General features: G+C 40.2%; 1 protein-coding gene and 1 long non-coding RNA gene across 9 annotated transcripts in view; both read right to left on the reverse strand.

The window, feature by feature from the left end:
• Window positions 1-11,621, reverse strand: part of NUBPL (NUBP iron-sulfur cluster assembly factor, mitochondrial) — a 99,383-nt gene extending 87,762 nt beyond the window's left edge. For 3 of the 8 annotated variants that reach the window (XR_013929705.1, XR_013929706.1, XM_080397044.1), the window contains exons 1-3: window positions 11,443-11,621; window positions 10,366-10,513; window positions 5,455-5,489 (exon numbers count right to left, since the gene is read on the reverse strand). Coding sequence is in view for 2 of the 8 variants with exons in the window: in XM_080397044.1 (XP_080253170.1) it covers window positions 5,455-5,489; window positions 10,366-10,513; window positions 11,443-11,568 (309 nt within the window). In the remaining 6 variants the exon portion in view is untranslated. Of the gene's footprint in view, window positions 1-5,454; window positions 5,494-10,365; window positions 10,514-11,442 lie in introns of those variants that run through there. The other 5 variants (XM_080397043.1, XM_080397045.1, XM_080397047.1 and 2 more) reach the window with 5 other exon arrangements.
• A 1,077-nt stretch (window positions 11,622-12,698) lies between these two features.
• On the reverse strand, window positions 12,699-25,663 carry LOC308067731. Its single transcript, XR_013929716.1, has 2 exons — window positions 25,571-25,663; window positions 12,699-25,082 (listed from the first exon to the last, which is right to left on the reverse strand). It is a non-coding gene; the product is annotated as an uncharacterized lncRNA (long non-coding RNA).
• Between the last annotated feature and the right edge of the window lie 5 nt (window positions 25,664-25,668).

A 25,668-nucleotide genomic window follows, 5' to 3' on the forward strand; every position in this document is an offset into this window, starting at 1 on the left:
TTTTTAATTTTCTGCCAGGTACAGAACTTCTCTGGCACTCTTTTCTACAACAGCCTGTAACTGCTCCTAGTCAGATTTCTAAATAATTGGATACCAGTAATTCAGCCTTGCTTGGCCTTCTTGCACATTATGTATCCTATTGGGGGGAAAAAAAAAAAAAAAAAAAAAAATCAGAACAGCACCATTTTATCCAAAATCCAAACCAAAACCCAAATCAGACTCCTACACATTACTACATCGCTACAAGATGCCTCACTGCTTTCACACCATGCCAAATTATAAACATGCTCCATCTTTCACATCAGTCTGACCTTTGCACTGTTTTCAATGACTTGAAGACTCAGGATGCAGGTAACTAACTCTACATGCAATACTTTAAAAAAAAAGTTAATTTTTTTCCCCTCAAATTAAACACACAGTGATTTGATTAAAATATTTTAAGTGGCCTATGTTTAAAAATATTTTTAATTTCACTCATTTTTCACTTGTAATATAGTAAGATTTTTAAGCTTTATTCTCCCATTTTCTCAGCTGATCTCAAAACTACGCTGTCATTGACAAAGCCACCCAAATCAATTCTAACTAGCATCTTCTCCAGCTTTATTGACACTTTTTAGCATTAAGAAACAAGCACGAATGCCTGATCTATAGCAATTAAAGTCTTTTGATGCTCTAGGCAACAAAGGTAAAGATGACTAGAAATCAAACCCTAATAATTAGGAATGCTGCATAGGAGGAGGACAAAACAGGTCAAAACTTGCCTTCATGCCAGAATTAGTCAGCTAAGGCGCCCATTATTGTCTAATTTCTTCCAGATTTGTTTATTCCCCCCACATGGCATTTTTTCTTACCAGGAAGCAAGATGTGAAGCCATCTATTAATGCAGCAGCCAAATATTATCCTGTAGGCAAACAGTTTAATTACAGGAGCCAGATATTTGGAAAAAAAGCTGGAAGGTAAAGAAAATAGGTGGGGTAGATTTTGAGCAGTTTTAAAATCAACGTGTGTTGTTTGATTGAATTCATATTTTGAAATAATTAAAACCGATTTTACTATCGCAATAGTAAATCCACGTGAAAACTCTGCTCACAGCTACATCATTACTATGCTATAACTTAATGTTCGTGGGAAACCCTTTACTCGCCTACGGGCAGGACAAATAAACCAGGAGAAAACTCGTGAGGGTATTTTCCAAAATAACGAAGCCTGCGCTGTGCCATGTTGCCTGCGATATGGTTTGAATCAAGTGTTTTCCATCCAGCTCTGCAGCAGCTTTCGGCAGCTTTATTGCCAACACACGGGGGGGCGCCGGGCCGCTCGCCGCAGGGGGCGGGGCGGAGCGGCTGGGCAGGGCTGGGCGCGGCCCCTCCGCCCCGCCCCGCAGCGCAGCGCGCCCCCTGCCGGCCGGCCGCCTCCCTCCGCACGGAAGCACCGAAGGCCGCCCAGGGAACGTACCGCGTTGCTCAGCAACCAGGGGGTTTGCTTGGGAAAACAAAGGCCACTCCCCAAGATAAAATTACCCTCGATGTATTGCAAATTTGGGTCCTGGTCTGCTTGACCCACTAATCCTCTGACACGGAGTTAGGCTAGAATAGTTAAAATGGATGCCTTTAACCCCGTGACACCACTACCGCTTATGCTTACATGCTAAATTGTTCCATGTGGTTTTACTTCTTGCTCCTCTGTACTTCAAGACGCAAAAAAAATCTCATCCTATAGTGCAAAATGTAAATCTTCCGGGAAAGAAAAGTAGAGTCAAAGGAAACCTGACTGGGGAGCTTGCCTTATAGTGACAGCACAAGCACACAGCCTCCCAACTGGATTTTTGCCATCCTTAGTCATGCACAGCTGGTGTTTGCTCACTAAAATACTCTGTTCATAAACAAGCAATCTCTATCCTATTATTGCTGCCATCTACTAATTCAACTTGTTTCTACTATAATAAATCGTCTCTGGCCAGGCAGCCTTCATAAATAGTCATTCTAGCCTGAATATGAATCGTCCTGGCACAAAACCCAAAAATTCTTCCCAAGTGCTCCTAGGGGAGCACAGCAGACTGCTGGTACATCAAAAGAACGAAAAGAATCAGCTGTCAAACTGAGCAAGCAATTAAAAAAATAGGACACAAGGGTAAAACTTTAAGTTATTTCCTAACACAAAACCAATACTGTATAAATTTATAGGTCTTGGTACAAGTCCAAGAGCTTACACAATTTTTCACTAATCCATCCACAACAGGTAACCTGGGGTACCAAAAGCCTCACAGTCCAGAAAGGGATAAGAAGCCGCCCTGCTTGGTCCCCTGGCTTTGCAGCAAAAGGCAAAAGAGACCAAAACCAAAACTCCCCCAAAACCCACTTTGTCTTGGACGTGGTATCTAGGCATCTAAACGAAACCCTATCTTGAATTATTTACTCTGTCACCATGAGGTAAAAATATGCCAAACAGACTGAGCACCAGCATGCAAGACTTGAACTCCTGAATTCTAAGCCCAGCTCTGCCAACAACGCTGTGGGCTAATGACAATGTCCAAGGCTCTGTCAATGCCTTAATACTTCAGACCATCACTATAATAACTGGAAAAGCTTCCATAGTGAAAAAAAAAAAATCTAACTATAGAAGCCGTGGTGTTTTGTTTTTAACTACAGAAAGCAGACCTTTAAGAGAAGATGGAAGGAAGCTTTCTCTTATCAAGAGGACAAAAAAAAAAATCTTTATGCTTTGACTGTTAATCTTCTTCCATCTTATGATACTATCAAATAACAGTAAGATATCACAGCTGTTACTGAAAGCAGCAAGAATCTACTCTAATCCAGACTCCTCTGAAAGCATCTTCCACAGATCTCCCTCACCAGAAAACAGTTGTTCTCAGTAGTCTCTGACCTGTACAATCTTTGAAAAAGAACACTTGAAAGATCAGATGACAACATTATTTTTTAAGTCATTTAGCTCCGTATATTACTTGCTTTGAAAAATCTAGTTACAAACATTGGACTTGTAACAGAAACAGACTGGATCTAATGATGGAAGCACAGACCAATTTATTGTCACAGTGACCTATCTCTCTTCACAAGTACTTTCTTTCCTCCTTTAAACAGTACCTTGAGTTCAAGCATCAGTTTCTATATATCTGTATTTTGCTTATAAGAGACATAAGGACTGTCATGAAGTTGCAGGAGGCTGCTGAATCTCTGATCTGCTAGCAGAATCATTACTGCTTCCTCAGAAAGAGATGCCCTTACAATAGCAACAAAGGGAAGGGAAACCATGGGAAGGTGATGCACAATCAGTAGTTATTAAAAGGAAAACTAAGAGGTCCATTAGTGCATACCTGAGGTCAAAGAAATTCACTGTAAACTTCATCAGGAGGCACCAATGGACTCTGTAAACTTAATTCTTTTTTCACCAAAACATACTTTTTTCACCATAACAAAACTGAACATTGTCATGGTCCCTACAATTCAGAGCACTGGACAACCCCAGCCTGGATCAAGGTCCCAGAGACACTTATTTCATAACCTTGACTCAAAAAACTGAAATCAATGGGAGTACACAAATGAACACACCATCAAATTCAAGCCCAAATGTTACACATGAACATGATGTATGCCACCATTATCTCAAAAAAAAAAAGCTATTAATGCATGAACAAACAAGACAGAGTTGAGTTTATTCAATACACCTTGATTCCATATTTTCTAGCCCACAACTACATTAATGCACAATTTCACCATGGCAGCAGCTTGCGAACTTGTGACTGTTAGGTCAAGCAAGTCCCAGCTATTTCATCCACTTCACCTGCTCTTCATTGATTAACATCCACCAGATGCTGGCCTCCAATTTTACACCACCACATAATCATAACATCAGAAATTACTAGCCTATTCTCTGTTTACTTAACTTTCTTGGCTCAATTTCATCTAAAATTATTTCTCAGTCCCTGACTTTCCAAATAACTCCAGCAACAATCTCCTCAATCATTCTAGATGATGGGCTCTCTTATTGGTGTGCTTTACAAGTGTTTTAACGGGCTATTGAAGTGCTGTATCACATTATTCTGTTTACAACCAGATGTTTAACTCCTAACAAAGGGCATAATCCCAAAACTTGTTTGTCAGAATTACTAAGAGATGCTTTATCTAAATATAAATCTAAACAATACACAAAACTGCATGTTTGAGAAGTATCAGGCACAATCCTAGAAACACTTAAGCTGGTCCAGAAAGTTATGTGCAATTAGTTGACATGGTTTCCATGGAGCTACTCAATGACCGTGCCACAACACAGATAACATTGCAGGATCACATACTTTTAGAAAATGTATTACAGCAAACGCCATGTTTTAAAGTTAATTAGTAGGAACTATTCAAGCAGTTTTACTTTTCAAGATGACAGATTTTTCTCTGAAATCAAATTACTCCAGCAGCCTATTTAAAACACAGAATTAAAAACTGTGAAATATCAAGATCAGATGCCATACAAACAAAACACATTTCATGTAACAGCTTTAAACACTCTCTTCCTACCAAGTATGACTGAGTTTATGGAAATTTTTTAAATCTTTTACAAAATTCCTACAGGAAATGTGCAGATTGCATGTAAACCTCACTCCTTCCACCTGTTTTTTTCTTTTACGGTAAGAAAAAGATGCTACATTTACCCCACTGAAGTACTTGAGGACACTTTGTATTTAATTAATGCTTTATGAGTACAAAACCTGCATTATACACCCTTAACATAAGAAGTGAATCTTGCTTCTGAGTTTATCTCTGTGCCAATAAACCTGCACAATGGCACTACTCCCAGTTTATAGCAGCAGGTGGACATAATGAAGACCTGTTGTTTTTACACTTGAATGGTTCCCACTGTCTATTTATAGTCCAAGTAACAGTTTGAGCAATACCAAATTGGGCAATGATGCTTTGTCACTCAAAAAAATATATTTCCAAGTTTTAGGGAAGGTATGTAGCTCCTTTTTTTTCCCTCTCCTCAGCTGTTTATATATAAAAGTATTTTTACACATTAATTTCTCCAGGAAAAGTAAACCTTTAGAGCTTTAAAAAACTGATCTGGACACCATCCAGCACTTACTCATGTTTTTTCCAAGTCAGTGCTCTGAAGTGATAGAATTTAATTATTTATTACGTGACTCCAAACTGCACAAACATCATCAACTATGTCTACACATTGTTGTAGAATTGCAGTTGAACTCAAAAGATACACAAGGGAAAGGACACTGCCAAACCCAGATAAAGGATGAGAACTAAGTCATTCATGGTACTGATAAAATACAAATAAATATAAACTCAGAAGTCCATGAAAAACAAATAAAGAAATTAACTGTCAGAGTAAATACTTAGAATTAATGTATGTGACTGGCCTCAGCAGTAACCATTTTATTTATGATAGACATGCTTGTTTCAGATCAAAGCTGATAATTAGATGTTCACCTACCGAATCATTTGCTGCTAGGGCAAGGGCTATATTTACTGCAAGAAAGAAGAAGAAAAAAAATAATAAGTGCAAGAAAATTCAGTTCTAAATACTCAGTACATTATCATTACTAACAAGAGGAAATATAAGTATGTTACACTGACTTAACTACATTCATCATCTTGGGTTTTAGCTTCTTGCACCTCTACAGTCTTACTAGTTTAAGTGGCAGCAATACCCACATTTCAGTCCATGTCTGCTAGCAGACTAAAATTGCAGCTAATCTGCAAAAACTTGCAAACTCTTGAGTTTCTAGAGGACACTGCAAAATAAAAACACAATATAAGTATTATGCCAAAGCACAACATCAAGAAACAAAAGTTGAGGTACCCACCTGACTTGAAAAGTGGACACTGTACTATAAAACTGAAATAACCATACCACCAGTAACCTTCACCACAATCTCTAGTGAACTTTTTTAAAACTAGAAATCAGATAAGTATTGACCTCAACCATTAAAGTACAGGGACCAAAAAGATGACCATACCCCTTTTTCTGATTTCTTGTGATATATTAAACATGAATATTTTCTGGACAGAGGTACAATGCATGGTTTTCACTTCATTTTTATGTCAGAAAACAAAGTCTGCCCTGAAAGCATCTCTAACAACTAAGGAAACATAAAAAAAGGGTGAAGCAACTAAAAAGACAGTGAGTTTGTTTACAGTTTTTTACATTTCCACCAATACATAAAACCCATAACTAAAAAGCATATGCAAGAAATGGTATCTTTTACTGGCTCACCAGCTTCAACTATGTAGGAAGACTTCCTAGAAATGTCACTATAACGACATAGTAATTGTTATAATCCAGGCAGTAACATGTCTTAAAAGAAAGAAGAAAAAAAAAAAAAAAACAAATCACAGAAAAAAAACCCAACACTCTTTCCTGGGTAACATCTTTTGCCTTCTTTACATATTGCTCTATGTCAGTCCACAGTGTCTTTTAAAAAAGGTAACTTGCAGTCAGCCTTGCTCTACTAGAAGAGTATGAAAGTACTGAGAACAAGCTGGGGAGCCAGATTTACAGCTTAAAAAACAGTATTGAGAAAGAGAAGTTCCTTTAAACAAAATGGTGAGGTGATTATCAAGGAAAATCACACAGCTCTCCCCAAGAAGCACACAGCCCCTGTTTGCTCCTAAGCTGACAAAGCATATAGATTTTATTCTCCAGTTTGCTACTTAAACAGATGCTTGATTAACCAGTCCCTGAATCAGAGGAAAATTCATCCTCTGAAATGTGGAAACCAATCTACAAATCACAGAAAAGGAAAACCAAGCAAACAAATGACCAAGAAAAAAAAAAAAATCAACTGTAGTTCATGTCTGAAGAGGCACAAAGGAAACATCAAGTTACTCCACAGAGTCTTTAAACCATTTTATATAACTATTCTCTTCCTATACAATTATTAAATGTGAAATTGAAGTATGATCCACAATGCTTCTTCAGTAAAGGATACTTGACTACTGAAGGGGAAACGGGAGATAGTAGGAATAATATAGTGTGAAAACTTGAGGGTTTTAGCCAGGTATCTAAATGGACACCTCATGTTCTCTGTTAAATCCCAGCTGATTCTTGCACCCATTGTCTTTGTATTACCAGCAGTTCCAAAAGGGCACTGAGATGTAGCATAGGACCTAACCTAATAATAAATATTCATATTGCCCCTAACTATTAAGCTCCCATAACTAAAAGCACAGAAGAGCAGAGCAGATACATTCTAGAAATTCAATACAATTTTTTTTCATAATAATCTTTTTAAACTTCACAACTGGGTCTAAGAAAAATTACCATGGTATCTTGGCCCATGCTAAACAAGCCAACCAGTACCAAGAGTGATGCACAGGGAGATCCAACTTAGTCTTCTTGAAATCAGTACAAATCTGAGAAGGTTTATTAGTTTGGACTTTGTAACTCCCAAATCTGAACTGGCCCTAGGAATAGCACAGTCGAATTCTCAGAACACTGAGCTAACAATACAAGTAGAACTTCTTGGCCCAAAATCAGACATGTACAGAGCCAGCTGAGCTTGTCTCCATCCATGACATGGTTAATCTACATCATCAATAAAATACCTGTAGATAACCAAGATGAACTCTCCCTGAAAAATAACTTTCAATACTTAAATGTCAATGTAAGTGGCATTTAGAAATAGAATAACCAATTTATGACTATTTATCAGAATATTTTAACATGTAGAGAAGGCACAGAATCAAAAGACTACATTGTTCTTGGAAACAAACCATGAACAAAACCATTACTGCCTTTGCCAAAGCCCAGACTTGTGTCTGGGTTGGTCAGGCAAATGGAAGGCTTTTGGCCTCTACCCTGAAAGGCTGAATTTCAATAATAGTACATCCTACATGCAGAATAAGAGCATGCAAGAAAAAAAAAAATCTACAGTTAGTTAGACTGAGAAAGTCAACACATGGTCAAATATACAAGCTCTCCCGAAAAATAATGAAAAATCTCAGCTCATTGGTCTTTGCTAAAAATGTCTGAAGGCCAAGGTAGTTGGCAGTATCAGTAGTTTTACTTTCCTCAAACCACAGGACTAACAAAACGTGAGCAAGAACACCAGCCATTAATGTCATTCCACTTCCACAGCTGAAAACAGTAAGAGTTTCATTAACTTAGAAACTCCTCTTATTTCAAGACCACACTTGGAACTCTTCTTATGCCAGGATCAATTTTCTACAGTACTCTCATCTTCAGGGCAAGGCAAAAAAAGGGGAACAGAAAAGACAAAAAAAAAAAAAACCAAACCAACCAAACAAAAAACCCAAACACAAACCACAACTTTGGCCAGATGGAGTAAATGCAGCAGACTGCTGGTAAAAGACAGAAACTTGACAGGAAAGAGACACAAAACAAACACACCAACACTTACACTAGGTAAACATAAAAAACCAACAACAAGCAACCAAAGTATTTAAATATGCATTGAAAAATATTTTCTTCTTTTAATGATTGACTACAATGATTTCAGAAGACCAAAAAGTGCTAGAAGCAACAGAGTACACTATGAAAGCTGCAGGCAACAGAGTTATTCAACAGGTTAAGGAATGGCCCCGACAAACCTGACCAGAATGCATAACAACTTGTCCTAAAACAGAGAACCAGAGTAATTGAAATATAAACACACTGGGGGAAAGAATACGAAGAGCCTTGACAGCCCTTCAGAGAGATGCAGACAATAAGATTTAGGTTATTTTCTATGGTGCTTTAGGAATGAGACGCGTGCTATTCTCCTTCCTTTTAAACTCCTGCTCTCAAAATGAGCCAACAGAGCTGTCAGCAAACATATTCCCCACAAACCTCCATCATGAGAAACATCATTTTAAGTACATTATCCAGCAATGATGCCATGCAATAATTTTGTTCGTACAAGTTATCTGATCTTCAGTTGTTCATCTGAACCATGACATTTATTCTTTTTAATAAAAATCTAATTACTTTTTCTTCTCAGTATCGCAAATGAACACATTCATTAACAAAAGCCTGTCCGATACAACAACATTTGAATGATCCATTTACATTTCAACTCTCTTATTTAATGCTTGAACCTTGATTTTTTTTATTTTTAAATGCATGGGTACGCACTCCCACATCTAAGTATTATTTATACATATGTCATACTACATGTACAAATTACATACAGTTGCCAGTTAGTAGAATATAAATTAGCACATTTGCAAACATAAGGACGATAATACGAATTTACTGTTAAAATTATGCTCATTTTGTACACTGTTGATTTACAAACAGATATTTGCTATTTCCAGTAACCTGAAACAACCACCATATGAATTATAACCATCAACTAAAAGGTAGATCATTAAGAAATACAAGTATCGATTGATTTGCATGTCTTCATACATATATGCTACCCTATACATAGGATACACATATATGTAGAGAAAAAAATACTTTCCATTACTTTTTTTTTTTTGAGTACAGTTACTCTCACAACTGATATCTTATTTGTCTGTTCTAGTATTTATTAGTTCTTTTCAAGCACGGCTGTAACACAAACGGCAAAATGAGAAATCCAGAGCTACATCAATGTGTTATTCACAGCAAATAGAGATGAACAGCAGACAACATTCAACTAAAGGATGACTCTTTTCCAATCCAGATGCTAAGGAAGAGATCTTTAAAACAAATTTCTAACACTCTACAGACATCTTTTCAAAGAGATTTACCTTCAGTATCATCTTTGTTTAAAATCAAGCAAATTTCTGCAATACTGGTAACCCATGTACTATCTTGTTCTACCACCTACGGACTGCACAGTTTTGAGAGAAAAATTATTCAAAACCTAATGGTGGCCTGGAAGAGGAGTTCAAGGTGCTTCACCAGGCTGTGATCAATTCGCATGATTTATAACTAACTACTGTTTCACCTTTTGCTTATGAATTGCCTATATTAGTTGACAAAATTGGAGACCTGATTTTTAAACTTTCCAAATATTAGCATCCTCTATAAAGCACTTAACTATGCTGACATAGCACAGAAGAGCATTGTGCAGGCACACCTACACTGCTAGGGAAGGCTGAACAGCATCACTGCACTGGCGTATGATCCTGTCCACCTCAGCTTGCATCTCCTCTTCGGAGAGCAGACCGTCCCAAGACAGCACTGCAGTATTATGAAGATACTAATTCAATACTGCCTGCTTGATTTGCAACTCATATGAAGGCAAAACCACGCAGATTCTCAATGGCTGCAATGGGACTTGACAGAGGCAAAGGTCTTTGTTAGTGGGATTAGTTAGACTCAATTAGAAGGTAACGAATCAAGTGCCCAAATGTTCCTTATGAAGTATTACAAAATGTGCAAAGTAAACAATAAAAAAAATAATAATCTTACCTGCTGTTGTTGATTTTCCAACTCCTCCTTTCCCAGAAGCACAGACCACCACCTGCTTAACTCCTTCTATGGGCTTCTGTTTCGGCAGCCCCCGTGACAGGATCCGGGCACGTTTGTCCCTCAGAGCCTCATCCCTGGAGCCTGAAGACTAACAAAAACAGAGAGCAAGCAAATGCGTATGCACCAACCTTCAGTTTTCACAGAGAAAGCTGACAGGGAAGAATCCAACTGTGCACTGAGAGAGTTTCACTGCTGGTGCAAACCCAGGCCCTCCCAGGGGGGCCTGCTCCAGGGCAGGGGGCCTGCTGGAAAATAACCCCGGGGGGCATTTTGTTTAGACAGTTAAGTATTATGGATGTTAACACTGGAATGAAAAAAAGAAAAGGGCTTATGTTAAACCGAAACACCACTTAAAAAGTCGGAAGCTTTAAAAAATAGGCTAGACCCAGCGGTCTTTTATGTTACAGTTGCTTCAAGCACGACAAATACGGCTAATGGCAACGGGAAACCCCAGGTGCTGAGGCGCCGGTGAGGCACAAGCAGCTTTGCAGAGAGCTGCGTGTCCCCCAGCCGTGTCACAGGCACAGAGCAAGTGCCGGCTGACGGGCGCACGCCCCGCTTCGCTGCTCTTTCGGAAGGCGACACACCGGAGCGCTCCGCCACCCTGCGGGCCCCCGCAGCGGGACGGGCGGGCTACAGCCCAGAGCCTGCCTCTCCACAGCGGCGTCCCACCTGCTGCCGGGCGGCCCGGTGCTGCTGCCCCCGACGCTACTGCCGCAGAATGGGCTCGGGTCCTGGCATCACCTTCCTCTGCTCGGCCCGGCCGATGCCCCACACCACCCCTATGCCCTGCAGCGACCGTATCCCCACACCGCAGAGCAGCTGCCGAACCGGCTGCGCCAGGACGCAGCCCGCCGGGGCACACGGGCGGCTCCGGGCCACGGCGGCCCTCCTGCCTCCCACCGCGCCGCGGCTCCCGCCCAGGCGCGCACACACCCCGACCCTCCGCGCCCGTCCCGCTCCCCTCCCGCCCCGGGCCGGACCCGGCGCACAGCAGAGAGCTCACGCCTCACTCACCGCGGAGTCGGCAAACGGGGCGACGAGCCCGTAGCCCGGGTCGCGCCGCGGCGCCGTGAAAACCCTCCCGCCGCCGACGGGGAGGCGGGCGGCGCGTAGCGCCCAGCGCCAGGCGGGAGCCCCCATACCCGCCGCCGCCTGCGCCTCCCCCCGCCCGGGCGCGCTGAGATGGCGCCGTCTGGCTGCGCCGTGGCCCGCCCCTTGCGCCGCGTTGGGCTCCCCTCCCCCGCTCGGCCCGAGCGCCAGCCCCTGCCGAGCCCGGGAGCGCCGGAGCCCCGGCCGCGGGACTGAGGCTGGGCCGCCCCGGGTAGAGCCGAGAGGTTCCTGGAGGTGGAGGGTGTTGCGCAGAGAGAACCTCGGTGGAGCAGGCCAAGGCCTTCCCGGGTGAAGTGCCGAGCGGTGGCACCGTGAGGCAGCAGCACCGAAGAGCAGCTCCTGTGAGAAAACTGGACCCAAGGGAAAAATCCTGGGTGACCGTATGCGTTAGGGATCGGTTTGGGGTTGCTCCTCGCAGTGTTGCGCCTGTCCTCGCTGGCTCGTGGTGGGTTTTGTGGTGTTCGCTGCGGCGCTCCCTCAGCTTCTCGGTGCCTCTTCACTTCACACCTTGGCCCGCAAAATGGTTGGTCAAGAGCTTGGTCCCTCCTGGGTTTGTGCCCTCTGCACATAGAACAAATGTATTCCATTTCATCATTTGGGTCATTAATTAAAGGAACAAAGAGACCTGTAGCCGGGACAGATGCCACCCTGTATTTTTTTACTATAATACTAATATTGAAACACTGATAATTGTTCTGGTTATAGTTTTGGTTTTCCAGTTTACACACCCACTCCACAGAAGGTTCATGAAAACTGTGTTTCTGTTCTTCATGTGTGAAATTTGTTTAAAGCTTTGAGATACACATCATCTACTGCTTCTCTCCCACCTACAAGGCTTGTGACCATGTTGTGGAAGGAAATGGGATCGGTTTGATGTGATTTGCTCTTGACAATTCCATGAATAGGCCTTTTTTTATCCAAGTGGTATTATAGAAGTCATTCAGATCTTGGCAGTTTCAGGCCATTAGTTTGTAAGGATAAAATACAGTGTAGATAGTGCCTTTTGTTGGTATCCATTGTAAGATATAACGGACGAGAGGATTTTACATCAGAGCAAAGCATTATTATAATCATTTCCTCTCTTTCACAGTAAGAGGAATTTTCATGATTATTTTAAATGTTGGGGTTTGACTTGTATTATTAAAAGCACTAATCAAGCATTTTGTTAAAAATCACCATTTTCAAAGGTTTATTCCAGTGCTGCGCTACCACACAAAAAGTTACAACTATAAAAATATTTTTTTTTTGCTATCCTTTAAGTAATTCTCATTCAACGTCTTGCTTTTGTTGAACCCACATGAATATATCTTGCGCAGCTAGCACAAAAACCTAAAGAGGTCAAATACTTTCCCAGTAATTTACCCTACTGACAAACCAAAATGCAAAAGAGTACTGAACACCAATGAGATACTTCATTTTGAAACTATACTAGAGATCTGCCTCAAGGATCTTTCTTTCACTGCCTCAGGAAACCATTTTATCTTCTGCCTTGCAAGAAATTTGCATAATTGTTTTTTCTACCTTGAGCAGTTGGAGGCAGCGTTAAAAGTGCAAAATACTGTGCATCTCACAGAAATTAAATCGGTACCACGTGATCACTGGTAGGCATACAGTTTAGATATCCATCCCTTCAAAGTCAAGAAAATGGCAAATAAGTTCCGTCATATTGTCTTTGGTTCTAAAAACAGCTTTAACAGTGACTGGAACAACCTCACATATTTTTGAGGGTTTGGGGTTTTTTGTAAAGCTGATAAAGCACACAAAAAAAATTCTTTTTAGAAAAGTAAGGTGAGGGAGTTTTCCAAACTGTCACCTAAGAAAGAATAATGCTCAGTATTTTCAGTTTTAATGGTGTATTTTAGCACTCGTTTGTTAATAGTAGGGGAGCTAATATGGCAGTAGGTTGTATTAAATGTGAATATAAGAAGTAGATTTTGGCCATTAGAAAGGGATTAAATTTGCTTAGCAATAAAGCAGGCATTTTCAAAATACCTTCATTGTTAATAATGGAATACACTGATTACAGTTTGATTGAGTAGTAGTCTACCATCTCTACTAATTGTGAAGAAAGTTTTATGGATTATACACTTCTTATAATTGCTTTTAGTTTCCTATTTAAATTTTAATGTTTGAACATATTGGTCTGTTTGCCTGACATGTCATTGCAGTCCACATACGGTGCTAAAATATGAGTCTAGGAAAATGCAACAAAAATTAACAAAGATTTTACTGCCAGATTGGAGTCTTTATGGAAACCATGGCAAACTCTACATCTTTCAGAAAATTCTGCTCCAGACTTCTCAATAGTTCAGCGAAATGAAAGACACATTATTTAATTTTAATGCAAATTAATAACATTTTCTTTAAGTAAGTGTAAGAAAATGTTTCAAAGACTTTAAATTGCTATTCAGCCTGAACACTAACATGATAAAAATATAATTTATTTTCGTCTGAAATTAGATTTTCTTGCATTTAAATGTATTCTTTCTCCACACAAAATCAATTAAGGGTGGCCAGGTATAGCTAGGAGAGATTTGTTGCCAAATGACTCCAAATTTTAAAAATTAATTAACATTTGAAAAATTACTTGTAGATAATTAGGTTGATTTGTGTGCAGTAGGAAGTAAGTAGCTAAAAAAAGAATACATTATCAAGACTAAGCTTTCAAAGTTGATGGAGCCCTGTGTTTCTAGTCACATTTCTGAGTGTCTGCATAGTATGATATTAATAATATAGTAAGTTAAGGACACACTGCAAACGCTTACTCATGTGAGCCATCTATTTTGGTCAAAATTTAAACTAGAAATTTTATTAAAGGCTAAAGAAATGTTCTTCAAAACTAAGGGGTCATTTTAGCTTCACAACCAGGCCTGTAATCTTTGGCCACAGAGGCGTACCAGGGCAAGTGTGTATGGCATGGAGGTCACTAATTCTGGGGTTTTTTCACTGGCTGGTCAGCCAGCCCTGGCACGTTTATGATAAATAAGGTTTAAATGTTGCTTTTTATCTTTTTTGTTCACATACTGATAATTGCTTTATTCATGAAGAAAGGAAGTCTAAGGTAGTTAAGTTTTAGGCCAGTTATCAAAGCTCTTGGGATGGACAACAAGGCTGATGTTGTACAATTAAGAAATATAGATTAATACATTAAATTACTATATAATCATCCATAAATTGTTATATAGTATAAAAGATTTATGGAAGTTGTGGCACTTTTGCAGAAGCCAGGAAAACTATCACCGTGATTGCCTTTTAAAAGTTAGAGATTCTGCTTCTATCTGAGCCTCAGACTGCTGGAAAGCAAGGAGGACACCTGGGGTCATCACATTCCCTTTTTTCCATGCCATCTTAAACTGGAGCAGTTGTTCCCAAGCTTTTTTATAGCTAAGCCTATTTGGGGGGCGGGGGTGGTGGTGGTGTAATCTTCTCTGACTTCTTGTGCTCTTACCCAACAACTGTGTGTGCAGGGACCCTTCTGCTCTGCCCTGTTTCTGAGCCTTGCACTCATTAGCGTTCTCTTGGCTCAGCCCATGCGCTGTGTCTCAGGATGGCTGCCACCTCCTCCCTTTGCCAGCTCTGAGACCAAGCTAGAGCTGCTCTCATGGTTCTTGCCAATCATTCTCCCGTGGGGCTGACAAACTAGATGAGGCTGCAAAATAAACCAAGCCAAAATGCCAACCAGTGTGAGTTCTTTATCTTTGCTATGCTCCATAATGTAAGTTAAAGTAACTTCCAGGTTATTTTACTTATTGCTGAGACATGTGATCGGGTCCTGTACAGACCAGCATTGGCTTGGCAGAGCTCATACACCTTGGCTTGTTGTCATACCTGGGGGTAACAAGCTTCTGCTGTATCAGTAAGGCATATGTCAAAACCATGTAAGTAGGGAATTTCAGGCATGAGAGGAGAAAACAACTGCAACCATGTATAAGGAGAGTCCTTATGTCTCATGCTATTGCCTCTCTATCATTCACTAGAATTTCACTTCTTACATCTTTTTCCTGCTAGGTTTAGACACCAAGGCTGACATCACTGATATTGAGGCTTTGCAAAATAAATTTGACCCAAGGGATTTTAAGAAGTTCTGATTTCAAATATCCATTCAAAACAAGCGAGGCTTACCTGTGTTTTCATATGGAATACAACCTTGTTTAAGAAGCAAATTTTGTTCGTTATACATGGCAATACTTGAAACTGCAACACCTTAACAAGCACAGTGAACATATGTGAGAAACAGTAATAATTTTTTCCTTATCATGTGTATTAATATTTTCAATAAATATAAGACCATAAAAATAGCTTCATCCTATATGAATATTTTGCCAAATGTTAAACTGAGACAGAAATTGTCTCCTATAGTTCTGTTTTGCTAAGTGAGGAAGAAGGTCTGGCAGTGTTGAGCCCAATTTAGTTTGTATATTGCTTTCGTGTGGACATTTTCATCAGTGCAGTCCTTCACAGTCAAGAAGAGATGAAAACCTTATTTAAATTATCGCTAGGTTCTTCTAAAGTCAGTCATCAAGTTCTTCAGGTTAATATTGCTTACTATAGTAACAGTCACATCGCAGTGAAGATGCAGCTGGTATTACAGCAATTTTTCCATCCTTAAGCAAGTGGTGCAGAGAATGAAGAGATTTATTTTGTTGAATATGCCCTCCAGTAACAAAGCCACATAATTTTTCTTACGTACCTGATATATAGATATTCCTTGCATGAATGGAATTAACTCCATTTAATAGTATTTCCATACTTGAAGAAAAGAGAAAAACAAAGGTTTTGATTTTTTTTAAAAGTATTCCTAATGTTTGGCATATATTTTACAAACATTGAAGCAAGACCAGCATTTTCTTTCTTCTTTCCTTTCTTTTTCTTAATGGTTTTTTGTTGGGTTTTTTTTCCCCAGTAATGGAGATAAATTGCAATGATAAGAGTTCCAGGGGCAGAAAAAGCCCTGTTGTATTGGACATTGTACAAATACAGCATAAAAAAGATGGTCACTGTCCTAAAAGCTTCTGTAAAGCATTTGACACCACTGGTCTTGAGTCATAATGGCATTCAGTCACTGTTTCAGTTTCTGAAATAATTTTTATTCTCTCTTCATTCATTTTTCTCAATAATGAGTTTATGCTTTACAAGGAGCATTTTCGTTAACATCAGAACCTTGAGACTAAATGAGTCTGTAGAGCAAATTAATCTTATTTCACCAATGAGTCTGATTGAGATATTACATGAACTTTAGTGGTTTTGGTATTCAGTAATTACTTTTCAAATCTACGTTGTGTTCCAGACCAGTTCAGTTTTGCTCTGTGGCCATTCAATGTTTATCTCATAATTCCTAGTACATTAGTAGCACAAGATATTTCAGGAGGACACCAATGTCCTTTGGGTGTGTATGGACCACTTACACAATTATGCCAGCAGTAACCTGCTCTAAAGTGTTTCAGTGTGCAAGGACCACGCTCAGCTGAAAATAAATTTGATCTATGAACAACTCTTGTGCCTGCATACCATTTAAAGCACTGTCATGTAAAACTGTGAGACAGTCCACCACAGTGGAGCCAGAGCAGCTGATACTTGGAATGCAATCCTCTGTACAATCCGCAACTACGAAGGAAAGTAACTCTTCTTCAGGGTTTTACATTGAGCCAGACGCTGATCCAGGAATATAATCTCAAGTTCTTGATTTCTGATCTCCTATGCTGAAGTGTTACTATTCCTGATTTACCTCAAAAAAAGAGAGATACACAGCGCCCCAGCTTTTTAATTCTGTTAACATTGTGTTACGTCAAACAGCAGGCTGGTTTAGACAGAATAGCGCCAACTGATGTTCCCAGCACAGAGACCAAAGATAGGCATGTTTTCTTACCTATTTTCTCCTTTATAGGAAGCTTAGACCAAGGGAAGAACAGCCTTAAGCGGAGCACCTTTGCAGTTTAACTTTTACAAGAAGCTGAGCGAGTTCCTCTCAATTCGGATAATTTATCTTTGCTTTCTTTTCCATTTCAGCTCCCTGGGCATGAAGAGAGATTGGTTTCATGGCTCCCTAGAACAAAGTAACTAGGTTTCTTATTGTAATCGGTTCAGAGGAAGGTAGTTTTCTAGTGAATTCTTCATGAAAGCTCTTGGCATATGGATCTTTGAAGGTCAAAATAAGGTCGAAAACGCAACTCTGTCACAGAAATAAATGTAATTTGCATTCTTGTAATTACTGCTGCTAAAGAACTGCACTGTTACCTTTTAAAATGTCGATTTAAAACTTTGACATGAGGAAATATCACAGAATCATGCAGGTTGGAAAAGACCTTTGAGATCATCAAGTCTAACTGTTAACCCAGGACTGCCAAGTCCACCGCTAAACCATGTCCCTGAGCACCACATCTACATGTTTTTTAAACATCTCCAGGGATGGTGATTCCACCACCTCCCTGGGCAACCTGTTCCAATGCTTATCCACTCTTACAGTGAAGAAATTTTTCCTAATACCCCAATCTAAACCTCCCCTGGTCATAGCTCACACTTAGGACTTATGAAAGTTATTAGAGAAAGGTTTGCAAAGTAGGTCGTGCAACCCACCTCTTGAGAATGGGCTCTTAACTGCTGAACCAGAACCAGAAGTCTTTTGTTAGTGAGTAAGCCTGGCCAAAAGTATGTCAGGAATCATTAAAAGTAAAGATGACTTGCAGTGTCCTACAATATTTCCTGCAATTGATTAACTTCCTAGTACAGATGTAGCCTAGAAGTTCACCTGAAGGTGAGCCAATCATACTCTAAGCTCCAGAGTGCATTAGTTAGATCTGTGTTTTCTGCAACGAGAGCTAAAATATCTCTCATTTGTTCTAGAATTTATTTGTGGGCACCAAAATTAAGGGTATTTTATTCTGCATGTGGCCCTCACTCAGACTGCCACTAAGACGGCACAATTATCCTTTATCCTATGGGCAACAGAGTATCCAGGGAATGATATGCAATGAATATTAGAATATCCCAAGTTAAAGTAATTGTTTTACCCAGTTATTCATGAAAATGTAAGTCTCTAGCAGTTCCAAGAATTGTCTGTAAAATAAAAGCTCTTTAAGAAAAAGTTATACCAAATACCATTTGTCTACTCTGTTAGAACATCAAATATTGAAGATAAAGTGCTTTACTTCCACTCTGTAGCAGCTGTTTAGCATCTATTGTAAAAGAAAGAAACTGTGACCCTTTGGCAGTTTAAAAAAAAACACAACAATGGAAGATTATGTGAAAAATCTCCCTTTCATCATTGCAGTGCTCATGAAGTATCAAATAATAAAGTAATAATATAATCCCAAATGAGTTCAGAAATACATATTGAAAAAATCTGTGCTTTAAGAAAGTGTGCAAATTAAATATTAAAAAACAATTCTTGATGCTGGAAGCTCTTTGAAACATGTTAAGCCATGCTGGAAGTCATAGCAGGAAGCCACATTATTTCTTGACACGTGGTCTGTTATCTTATTTGACTCCATGAATATTCATTAGAATTTACAGTCTTCTGTGATTTAGCTCACTGCATTAAACATCTGCTTTTTTTCCCACAAGATCTGAGGGGAAACAAGATCACCTTCTATTTATGTTGGTTAAAATCATGAGAGGATTATATATACACTCTTGTATTAACTGAAACAAACCATCAAAAACTAAAGGCTGATGGTAAATGAAAGTCCTAGAGTTGCCATTTTTTAAGGGGAATGAGTTCCCAAAATATACTTTTAAGAAAAGCTATGGCAAACTGAGATACCCATTTGAGTTGCAGTGTTCTTACAGCGAAAGGAGGTAAAAAATGCCAAAATCTGTCAACCCTGCTTGGCTCGTTGAGCTCTGGCAATCTTGTTGAACTATGCTGCAAGAGGTTGCTGTGTTCTGGGAACAACAGCTCCAACAACTGATAAAATGACAGACCAAGCATATAATTAGTGCCTTCTCAAACACCCATTTTTATCATGACGCATGGCAAACAGCACTTGGGATGACTTCAGAGGTTTACTATTCAGAGAATTTCCTAATGACCTATCATTTGTGTGCATGCTTTCCTGACTGGCTAAGGATCAGTATGCCTGAGGGGAAAAAAATGATATGCTCAAGGAGAAAGCATTTGGCCTGAAGCTGTGGTAAGAGTTTTACTTTGAACGTCATCCATAGAAATGCAAAAAAAAATGACATGAAGCCTGATTATGCCTACACACTCAACAGTAACTGGAGGCAAGGAGTCCTCCAGGTACATAGAGAATAATAAATGGCCTTTCATACTGTTTGTGAAAGGAGCAGAAAGAGCAGTGTCTTGATCCATGTACATTTTTAATAATAACGTGAGGTTTTATGCCAGTACTGTTAATTTTACGTATGGCATCTGTTAAAGACATGGGAACTCAGGCTCCAGCTCCTAGAAGATACTGATTGATGCATTTTTGTCTATTGCAACATCCTCACATTACCATCAGAATTTCTCATTGAAAATGAAAAAAAATGGGATTAACTAACAAAAACCCCACACCTCTGTAGTACCAATTGCTATTGCAAGTGTTTATGAGGTGAAGAGAGCAGTGATGCAGCAACACCTGGGGAAGAGAACAGATTTTAATTCCTTTATGTGGCAGGAGTCGAGGACAATATCCAGCATAATGGAGATGAGTAATACAGGGGCTGTGGAGCACAGCACACAGTTGGTGGAGTCACCTTGGGTCTGCACCAAACCAACCTACACAGGACCTAAAGAATGCAGGGCCTGTATTCTACAGGGCCTGGTCTAAGTACCTCCTCCACTAGGAAGAGCCCGGTTTGCAAGACCCATCTAGACCAGTCAGGCATGGACCCGCCTTCAAGCAAAGGAGAACCGCCACCTACCATAGTACCAGAGCAGTGTCAGGCTCCACGCAGATATGTGGTCAGCAGCTCCGTATGGAACATGAGATGCTGAAGCAGAGTTTCACTGATCAAAGCTGGCCTGAGCAGGTATTCAGAGCTTGCTCAGGGACACCAAATAACCTGTACAGCTGCAGACTCTCATTCAGCACTCCCACTAATCCCTGTTTGCTCCAGGCCTCCTGATTGTAAGATTAGCTTTTTATAGCTGGGTGGGGGCTTTTTCCCCTCACCACTACTTCAGTTACTGTCCCACATTCAAGTTGTTTCCATGCATTCCTGCTGTGTAGAACCCAGATCACAGACTCAGGAGACCAGGGAATCAAGTCCATACACATTTGAATATGCCTGCAGGGATTAGCCTGGATCTGGCTGGCAGTATGATTCCTTGACAAGAGCAGAAACTGCTTACCTGTGAGGAGGGACTCCTCCTGGAGTCAGTTTGGTGGCTCTGCACAACCTGCCCCTGAATTCCAGAATTGAGAGTTGTGTTCTAACTCAAGGTTGGCTGTGTACCAGAAAGGTTCAGGACTATAGCCTATTAGCTCAGCTCAGTTCTGTGAAAAAAAAATTGGATCGCTCCTAATCAGTTTGAGGTGTTACAATTAGACCCTATGGTACATACTGTAGGTAGGCTACTCCCACTGCTCTCTTGATTTCATTGAAGTAGGATACAGAAGTCCTTTTAACATTACTGTCAATGATGCAAACGTTTCCAACAGGAGACACCTAAGCAGGGAAAAATACAGTAGTTAAGTGTCACAGACAAATGAACATGCCTGACATCAGCAGAGAAAGAAACTATGATTAATAGTGTTATTTCCTTTAGGCAATCATGGTTAGCAAGCAGATTGCACGTCTTTAGCTGGCTACCTGTTTTTCCAATAGATCCAAATTTCTGCTTCTCACTTAGAAAAGCTGTAAATGTACCTGACACAGCCTTCACACTGAATGTGTTATTCTGTTCAGGAATTTAATTAACTTTTGATTACTCTAACACATTTCAGTACCTCTAATTGTATGAAGGACTAAACAAAACACTAATTTATTCTTAATAGTGTATTTAATTTTTGCTGCATACTTTAAACATGCTTGAAATCAATTGCTTAAATCACAAGATTACTCTTCCACAACAGGAATACCAGACTTCACTGGAAACGATTCTGACATTCATGGGGACAGTAAGTTGTCCCTGCTGGAAGAGCCAAAGAGGTGTACCAAGTCTGAAGCTAATAAACTAGGGCTGAAGAGGTCACAACCGTCCTCTGAGCTATGATGCAAACCAGAAAAAGTCACAGTGCCATCTCTTCCTCTCATTCATCTTCCTTTCAATCATCTTCCCCCAGAAGTCTGCAATGCTTCTTTTGAAGGCTAAACAGATCTGGGGGTCTGTTTGGAAGGCAAAGTCAATAATACTGTCTTCATCCCATGTCTTCTCTTAAAGAGCTATTTCTGGTAGCTTTACACAGGTATTGTGCAATACCTGTGCTCTTTGAGTGACACTGCTGAAATTCCATCTCATTTCTGCTGCTGGACTTGTACTAGGGAAATTCTTCATGCCCTCTCTCCACTATCCTTACCTCTGGAGGAAGGAAGATGATGGCTGGGAGGCAGACATACTCCAAACCTTTGTGTCTGGACAGCACTTTAAGAGAGAAGTCAGTACTAAATACAGTCATCATGCGTCTGCTACTTAGACTATAAAATGATCTATCACCACCACTAAATCCTCTCTACACCCACATCACTGTTCAGCGATGTCTTTTCCAGCTAATCAGCATTTCAGCTAGCAATTCTGAAACTGTAAAAAGACAAAAGTTTATTTAGGTCTTGAACTAGAGTGAGAAACAGGCTTAAAAAAAATAATTGCCAAATACAAAGAGACAGATAGCTCATCACAGATAGCACAAGTAGGCTAAGTAGCTCAAAACCAAGCAAAGTAAGTAAACTGGGAACAAAAAAGTAGAAAAAGGGATCATCATCCAACAGAAAACAAAAGGACTTGACTCAGGTCAGGGTAGATTGTAAACATCACTTTAAAAAAAACCCTGTAATTCTGAGCTGTCTTGTGGCAATTTTAATATCTTATACTAAAGATACACAATAATCTTTTCTTCTTTCTTCCTGGAACTGATCTGTTGTTTCAGCATGGCCAAATCAAAAAACGCACTTTATTTAAACATTAATCCCAGGGTACAAAAAATTTTGTGGAATTTTCTTTATCTTGTGATGGAAATTTGTAATTCATTGCTGCAAATTCCACTTTTCAGGCCAACTCATAATGAGTCTTCTGCCAACAGCCTCTAACAGCTATCACAGCAGAGTCCATCGGTTCGGTCTCACCCTTCACAGCATAGTGGGATCCATTTGTGATTCCTTACTAAAATGGTTCTAAGTGAGTTAACTGAGACTCACTCTTTCCTTATATATGCCCCATTACTTGTCTTCTCTTCCCCCCACACCTTTTTTTTTTTTTTAAATCTTTCTATGTGTGGGAAGAGAGACTACTGCAATAGAAAAAATGAAACTTTAAATCAAATTCTTCCCTTGACACTCTGCAGCCTTTCAGCTAAGTCTGTCCCACAAGAAGCAGTTCTACCAAGATATAACCCTTACCAGCAACCTATTTTGTATCTTTGCTATCTAAGTGCCACTGCAGCTTTGTACAGTTTCTCTTCAAAACAGATGACACTACCTAGGGGCAACTCTGCTGATGTGATAGCTGCTTGAAAGACCTTTGATCATGGTTTCAGACGCTGTAAACAAAGGAATAACATCCAAGATGCATCTTGTCCCTTCAAAGTTATAGTCAACTACTGACCCTGCCAAACCGTATGCTACACCAACTTACTACTAACAAAAAAATAAAAATTCACCCTTAGGGAAGAATTCAAGACCACTTGAGATCATTTATCATTTTGGTACTGAAAGACCTCTAGCATTTCATCCTCTAATAAAATGGGAGAAAGCCAAGTACCCAGAGAGGCAGCGCTCCCAGCACCCACCCCCCTCTTCACAAAAGGATTCATTCCATTAAATGTACATGAAATATGCATGACCATTCACACAAAGGGTAAGGAAAAACACATGTCCACTGAAATTTGTGAGAAATGTTTCATACTGCCATCTGCCCCTCTGAAAGAGAACTGATGTAAAAACAATCAGAAAAGTGTCTTCTGGATACCATCCTCAAAATAGCTTCTCTCTGCTCTGTTGACAACAGGCACAGAGGATTCAAGAAATAACCTGGGACAGCTGTCAAATCCAAAACATGCAGAAAAATGTCTTTATATAGCAACTGATAAAAATATCAATATATTTTACACATGGACATATTCTTTAGATGTCAGGAGGTTCTTTTCTATGTAAAACCTACTATTAAATCCAAACTCTTGTCTAAAATTTAACCAACAAATTTTATGTCATTCTTTGGCATACAAAGAGAGGCCCCTGACCTAACTATGGGCCAATAAGATTCAAAAAATTCAAGATGCATTACAACAAAATTAATTTGGCCTCCCAAGGAAAATGTGACATAGTTCCACCAAGAATCCATGAATAGACAATGATGTCAAACCACTTTTTCTATACACTGTTTCACAGGCATTTGTGTTGAAACTTGCACCTGAATAAATGTTCTCCATCAAATCCTGGTGTAAGCAATGACACTGAAACAAAGAACAATCAATATCCTTGTATATTAATATCCCTTTATAATCTGCTTACATGATCTGCTCAGACTGTACTATAATCCATTTTCCTTAACAATCAATCTATATCACAAATATATACAGGAAAAAAACTTATTTTCAATGGATTTCTACCTCATTAAACTCTTCCTAGTGAGTCTGGGGATACGGCTTTAGAGTAAATGAGCAGAAGGTATTTTAAATAAAATTAGCTGAGTTTATAAACAAAACCAGTTCATACTTAATCATAGCCTACAGGTAACAAAAATGAGCTGGTTTATGCACTAACCACCTAGTGCAATCTCCTCTTCCTCCATAAAGGTTTGCTTTGGGAAGAGCAACTTCACTGAACACTCATGCAAGAAAGAATGTTATTTGAAAATAACAGACAGAAGCCAAATATATGCCTACGTGTAACACAGCTATTCATGAGTGTATGTTGCCCCTTGCTGTGCAAGAGTGATCGTCAGTAATCTTACTCTTATGATTGAGGCCAAGTAATAGAATTGGCTTCCTACCCACACTGCTGTATATTACAGCCATCTTTTTTTTTTTTTTTAAATATGGTTGTAGAAATAAAATCTTCAGTCTTGAAATGAATTCAGAATGAGACACCGAATTCTGCATCACTCTATCCTGACTTTGCTGAAGCCAGTGTTATTCAAAACTGCTATGGGTCAGAATTCACAGCGGGGAGGAAAGCACAGCTCTTCTGTAATATCAGAGCTATTCAATGAGTATCTGGGTACGTAGCCAAAAACTTGGAAGATCATAGCAGAGGCCACTCCAATACTTTTAACTTCACCCATCAGCAATGGGATCTCACTTCAGAACTATGCACTTTCTTTTTTTCAATCATGATTTTGATCCCTAGCTATCCAGATCCCTTTTAACTCCGCTATTTTCTGTTCCCTCTGCTCCAAAGCAGCAGCATTGTTGAGAAATGCTCCAACTCAATGGGTTCGTCTCAGTCACCTGAAACACAAACATTACTTGTTTTTAAAGAAGCAAGCAACAATATTCAGACTAATGATTTTCACACTATATACAGCATGCTATGCTTACCCCAAGCATGCAGTATTCCCCCACCAGAAGTAGATTTTTCATTTCTCATAAAAAAAAAAAAAAAACACAACCCCGCTTCCCGCTAGCTGCGGGGCATCCCACCGAGCTGCAGCCATACTTTATTCTGTTCCAAAGCTGTCACCGCCCCCCGCCCCTTAGGGGTCACCGAGCCCCGTTTTCCCTTCGGCAAAAGTGATAGCGCCTTTCTGGGTTTCTCTTAACGCTTACAGCGAGGCCTTTCTTTACCGCTTGCCCGTCACACCAGCTCCTTTGAAAAGCCCGCAGGGCCGCTGCCTCCCCGCCGCCCCCCCAGCCCCGACCGGCTGCGCCCGCCGGCGCCCCGGCGCCCAGCCCTGTGCCGCGCCCTTCGCCACCGCGGGCTCCCGGGAACGGAGCACCTCGCCCCACCGGGCACCGACAGAGCGGCCCGCGGTGCCGGGGGAGCGCTACCCGGAGTCCCGCCGGCAGCGCCCGGCCCCAGCGCGGCGCCCGCCCG

The sequence above is a fragment of the Falco punctatus genome (assembly GCF_963210335.1).
Source record: "Falco punctatus genome assembly, chromosome: 7".
In the NCBI taxonomy this organism is placed as follows: domain Eukaryota; kingdom Metazoa; phylum Chordata; class Aves; order Falconiformes; family Falconidae; genus Falco; species Falco punctatus.